This window comes from Haliotis rubra, unplaced genomic scaffold (assembly GCF_003918875.1).
Source record: "Haliotis rubra isolate DU_JTF1 unplaced genomic scaffold, ASM391887v1 Scf55, whole genome shotgun sequence".
Taxonomy (NCBI): Eukaryota; Metazoa; Mollusca; class Gastropoda; order Lepetellida; family Haliotidae; genus Haliotis; species Haliotis rubra.
In genome coordinates, this window is record NW_025767246.1 from 2,667,686 (window position 1) to 2,673,981 (window position 6,296).

Here is a 6,296-nt window from a genome sequence, read left to right on the forward strand (position 1 = left end):
GATTTAGGCGTTGCAGCCATAACCTTTTGATCGAACCGTAAGATATATACATAAAGGATATTTTTGTCGTTGTGAAAAGGACATTGACAACAATGATCGAACCGTGAGATGCAAACAATGGAAATCATATTCTTGTCTTTGTGAAAAGGACATTGGTGATCTGTTCCTATTTTTATGTCTGGGATTTGGATTAGAAATAACAACCCTGTTTAATAATGTTAATGAGTGAGATTTACGTCGCTTCTGGCATTATTCAATAACATCATGGCCGAGGATATTGTACCCATACTGGGGCTTGAACCCGCCACCTCGGAATAACGAGTAAACTCCAAGTACACCTGACTAACCAAAAACATTTTGAAATGTATAATGGCATGTGTGGGTTGAGGAACGGGATCTGGGAGTTTGCATGACATCTTAATATCTATTTATTGGTACAAGCCCACGCAAGGTTTCGTTTATCTTCAAAACTATGGGCCAGATCAATAAAATTTGAAACCTCTTGCAATGTATTCCCCAGGTCGATCTCCCGGTCAAATGCCGCTTTTAGAATGAATTGAATATTTGACGACAGATCAGGAAAATATCATTTTTGATTATCTACCGAAAGATTTTCCACCAGACGTTGACGGCTAAATAGGGTGAAAATGATGTGTTCGGATCACTGAAAATCACTTATGACACCGGGTGTCTATTTTGTGCTAACCTGTAATCAATCAGTCTGGTCCGACAAAATGACCGGTGATTAGTCCAGTCATGGCAACCTCTAACCTGGCCAAACTGTATCATCTTTGAGCACTCTCCAATCTGGTACGGATTCATGTCCAAATTAGTCCTAATGGCTGACCATCTTGGTATTACTTGTCGTCGGTCAATATAATATGACTGATTGATTCCTAAGCTGTTTTGACCAGTTTTATAACTTTGGCAAAACCGTTTTTAAATTGTAGAATTGGTGTAAAGTCAGTGTTTTAATCCAACGTGGGCTTATTATGAACATCAATCTACTGGCATTGTCAATCATCTGTCATCATTCTTCGCCAGGTTTTTTACCTCATTTAATTTAAATTTTCAATTTAATTTTTCATTATTCCTGGAGTCGTAGAGTATTCAGTATTCGATGAACATAGAGAATTTTTCATCTTCTTTTTATTCTTTGATACAACGCTTCAGGGCTTTTACCTGATGATGGGGCCAGAACAAGCACTGAAACGTTGTATCAAAGAATAAAAAGAAGATGAAATCCATAAAATTCATCAATGTTCATCAAGTAGCGTCTTCTAAAATGCCAATCAAGCATCTTATACAGTATTCATTCAAGATTTATTTTGGATTGCAGTAGATCTTTTTCCATTTTCGCTCAAAATCAAGAACTGACTACCATTATTCATAAACCTCAGATTATATTCCTTTGATTATCATGAAATATTCTTCTCAGGATTTATCAGATCACTGAAGAAACCGTTTGTATACAAATCCTTCAGAAGTACTTTGTTACCTTTCTTCATAGTTTTTCCCCTGAATCAGGTATATCGAAACTTAGACATGTTAAATCTAATATTGCAGAGTTTATTTGACAGGTTTATTAGTGAGTGAGATAAATTTTATGCCACTTTTACCAATAATCCAGCAATAACACGGCGGTGGACACCGGACATGGGCTTCACACACGTGAGGACAGATCTATCACTCACTAAGGGGTAAAAATACATACTTCACCATTTCGTACCGGAATCCACTAATACTCGTAAAGAAATCTTTGGTGAGGGCATCTGCAGAAATGTTCTCGTTTATTCTTGAATAATCCCGAACCAATAACAGTCTGATGCCATGTCAGAGAACGTCCAGCTCAGCAGGCACGGCGTCGCGTGACATGTTTCCAGTCGTGCTTCGGGATAAATGTACCATGTGACAGGAAATATCGGTCCGGGAGTTTCAGATCCCTCGGACAGGTTCTTCCTTTGTTTTTTAAAAGACTTTAATAATTGTTGTTACAACCAACTTCGAGGGAGGGGAAGAGGGCGGTGGGGTAGCCTATTGGTTAAAGCTATCCCTCGTCACGCCATAAGGTACAATGTGTGAAGCCCATTTCTGGTGTCCCCGCAGTGATAGTGCTGGAATATTACTAAAAGCGGTGTAAAACTAAACTCAATCACGTTCAGCTAGAGATCTATACGCCAATGAATTCACTTCGAAAGCATCAAACAACATAGAAATGCTAGTATTTAACAACAATAATTTACAAATTTATTTTATTTTTTGTGTGTTATTGTTCCCAATGTGATGAGTACAAAAACATGATGGGTACAAGCATATAGAGGAATATGTGTACATAGCAGCTAGTGGGCTCAATAGAGATATAGTACATTATGTACATTCAATATCAATATAAGTAATTATCAACTTTTGGAATTGTTTTTTTCAAAGATCAAGTGTAAATATATATCTTAGCAGATAAGATTATGTGGTTCAGTAATGGGTTCTTACCTAAAAAGCCAAACTGGATCAAACTTTTTGTCAAATTAAGTGTTTGGATACGTTTCGTAATCCACTGTTCAAGTTTCTTCCAGAAAGTTTTGGTTTCATCACATTCCCAATATACATGGCATAAGGTCTCAACAGAATCATTACACAAAGAACATATGGTATTGTCCACCAGATTCAGTCTAAACAGTTCATTTTTTGGTATAAACAATTTCGTGCAGAAATTTATATTGAAAGTCTAACAGTTTCACATCTCTTAAATTCTTTCTAATTAACAATTAACCAGGTTTAGAAATCAATGGTGAGCATTTTCAAAGCCGGTGCACAATAACGTGGCAGTACAGAATTCAATGGCAGTGCAATTACTTAAAGCAGCATAACGTCTAAAATAAGTATAAATAGCAATTACTTAAAGCAGCATACAGTCTAAAATAAGTGAAAATAGCAATTACTTAAAGCAGCATAAAGTCTAAAATAAGTGAAAATAGCAATTACTTAAAGCAGCATAAAGTCTAAAATAAGTGAAAATAACAATTACATAAAGCAGCATAAAGTCTAAATTAAGTGAAAATAACAATTACTTAAAGCAGCATAAAGTCTAAAATAAGTGAAAATAGCATTTACTTAAAGCAGCATAAAGTCTAAAATAAGTGAAAATAACAATTACTTAAAGCAGCATAAAGTCTAAAATAGGTGAAAATAGCAATAAAGTCAGTGTTGACTGTTGAGAATATTCAATTCAATTCTTTATCCCGTTAGTGTAGGCCCAAAACTACATACATGTATCTACATGTCGTAGACAAGTGTTACAATTCGATCAAATGTTGACATTCAAGTTAGTGTTCGACGGATTGGCATTGCATGGTAAATATACATTGCAAGATTCTTACTTAGGGTACAATCGTTGGTCGACATCAGGATATTAAGCGTAGACTTAGATGGATATAAGTGATACTTATACTGAGGGTATATAATTTTCACGTAACTGGCTATAAGAGGAGCATATTAAAAGGAAGTGGTACTCGTCTTGGTCAAATCCTTTGTGGCATACACAACATAGTCTTTTATGTACTTCCGTATTGATATACCTTCCGGTCTCAATACTTAACTGATGTCTGAATACTTAACTAATGTACTACCCGCAATACTGATAAAGCTGCCAAAATATGAAAATATGATCTTTGGTAAACCGTTGGTCTTGATGTCATAGGAGATGATAGAGGCGTGCGCTTCTTCTGGTTCAGTAAAAACACCTTTCAGAAAGTTCCACACAAACCGGATTATTCTTCACTGATCCAGGATAATCCGGATTACACTTGACACCAAAATCATCTACAACACCCCCACCACTGCTTACATTACATAGTAATGCTCTCCTGAATAGTGAATCTTACCTAAATCAATGTAATACAACTAGAACATTGAGAAGAACTTTCCCTGCCTTACAGCACTGTGTTTGTACATTTTCCTTCAATTAATGGAAATAATTAATGGTTTATATTATTGTTATTTCCAATTTCAGGTCATTAAGATGCTAGTAGCAGTCATCCTCATCTTCGTGGTCTGCTGGGCCCCCATTCTCATCAGCAACGTCTTGACAGCGTTTCGGGTCATACACCATCTCAACTACGGCTACCTGAAGCCGATGAGGCAGACTTTCTACCTTCTTGCTTACGCCAACAGTGTTATGAATCCCTTTATCTACGGTTTCATGTCGAAGCACTTCAGAGATACGTTCTACCAGTCCTTGTGTATGTGCGTCAAGGGGAGGGAGTTTCAAAGGAGGAGTCGTTTTCTACGACAGAATTCCCAAATGACAAGATCGTCACACGCAGCTTACTGTGCCCAAGACAGTGTCCAGATGTCGTCACTGGAGTCGCCTTATGGAGCTTGTAGACCGGAATTTGTATGAGCGTTGTCAAAGGATTGCTTCAGACGTGTGATGTGGTCATAAACTGGACATAGATAACAGAAGCGCAACGCTTTGATCTTTGGGAATCATTTGCAGTATGGTTCATGATGAATGAGACATTGTTCTTGAAGCAGGCGACAAGTCAACTTGATCAGAGAGACACTTGACCTATTGCATCAATACAGTGTTCAGTATTCCCAAAGAGACTACGAATCGGGGAAGTTTAATGGTCCAAGGACCAATGTTTCGTGAAGCAGCGGTTTTGCGGAATGGTATCGCATGTCGTTGGCATGGAAAATATCCCAATGTATCACCGATGCAGCAGGGACAACCCAAAGAACAGTTTCCAGAACAATTTACAGAGCATTGTACAGAAAGGTTTACTGAACAGTTTACAGAACGATTAATAGAAGGGTTTACTGAACAGTTTACTTAGCAGAGCAGTTCGCTGAACAGTTAACAGAGCCGTTCACAGAAGGTTTTACTGAACAGTTTACAGAAGGATTTACAGAACAGGTTATGTAACAGTTTACATAAGAGATCACATAAGGGTTTACTGAGCAGTTTACTTAACAGTTCACTGAATAGTTCACAGAGGGGTCTACTGAACGGTGTACTGGGCGGTGTACTGAACAGGAAACAGGAGGGTTTGCGGAACAGTTTACTGTACAGTTTACAGATGAGTTTACTGAACGGTTCACAGTTGAGTTTACTGAACGGTGTGCTGAACAGTTAACAGATGAGTTTACTGAACGGTGTACTGAACAGTTTACAGATGAGTTTACTGAACGGTGTACTGAAAAGTTTACTGAACAGGACACAGAAGGGTTTGCGGAACAGTTTACTGTACAGTTTACAGATGAGTTTACTGAACGGTGTGCTGAACGGTTTACCGAACAGGTTAGAGAAGATTTTACAGAACAATTTGCTTAACAGTTTACATATGGGTTTACTGAACAGTTTAAAGAAGTGTTTGCTGAACAGTTTAAAGAATACATGACCAAACAGTTTTGTTCTTAATGTATAAAAGATGTCCGATGCATGAATACGTTTTGATGCTGTTGCAGATGTTGTAATGTGCCACTTTGTTTATACATTTCTTGCTCAATATAACATAGACGCTCTCGCCAGGAGATATGTACCTTCTTGTTAGTATAGAGATCAGCTTGGAGGTACCAGGGTGTGATAAGCTTTTAGGTACCAGGATGTGATAAGCTTGGAGGTACCAGGGTGTGATAAGCTTGTAGGTACCAGGGTGTGATAAGCTTTGAGGTACCAGGGTGTGATAAGCTTGGAGGTACCAGGATGTGATAAGCTTGGAGGTACCAGGATGTGATAAACATGAAAACCTGAGACAAATGTTACTACTTCAGCATTATAAAGTTCCATCTTCATGAACTCTATGTGTTTATAATTTTTTTGTGAAGAAAAGTTCACAAACATATTTCAATTTGATCCAAATTGATTCAACATGGAAATGTGATCTATACTTTCAACGATCACTTCGTCAGGCGAATGTAGACGGTTGGGTAGCAAGGTGTTGTGAGCACTGGCTTGTTTCTCTGCTTGGTTCGGGCCCGGTTCCCTACATGTTTCTCCCGGTGGCCATGGATTCGAACCTGCTTTGTGGGGTATCCTGATGGGGCATCCCCAGCGACGTAGGCCTCTCGCAAAGGTCGACTGAGTTTAGTTTTACGGCGTTTTAGCTCCCATCTGGGAGACACCAGAAATGGCCTTCACACATTGTGCATATGTGGGGAATCGAACTCGTGTCATCAGCGTGACGAGCGAACGCTTTAACACCTAGGCTACTTCACCCCCCCTTGCAATGGTCGACTAAAACAGTGATCGTTCTTGTCACTATGATGTCACCGAACGCCCAACGGCGTGGAACGCTTCT

At 38.6% G+C, this 6,296-nt stretch overlaps 1 protein-coding gene across 2 annotated transcripts in view; it reads left to right on the forward strand.

Annotated features, from left to right (window-relative positions):
- Window positions 1–5,794, forward strand: part of LOC124253725 (QRFP-like peptide receptor) — a 50,300-nt gene extending 44,506 nt beyond the window's left edge. Inside the window, exons 6-7 of one of the 2 annotated variants that reach the window (XR_006892268.1) lie at window positions 4,007–4,839; window positions 4,958–5,794. Coding sequence is in view for 1 of the 2 variants with exons in the window: in XM_046687547.1 (XP_046543503.1) it covers window positions 4,007–4,396 (390 nt within the window). In the remaining variant the exon portion in view is untranslated. Of the gene's footprint in view, window positions 1–4,006 lie in introns of both variants that reach the window. The other variant, XM_046687547.1, reaches the window with a different exon arrangement.
- Window positions 5,795–6,296: the final 502 nt, after the last annotated feature.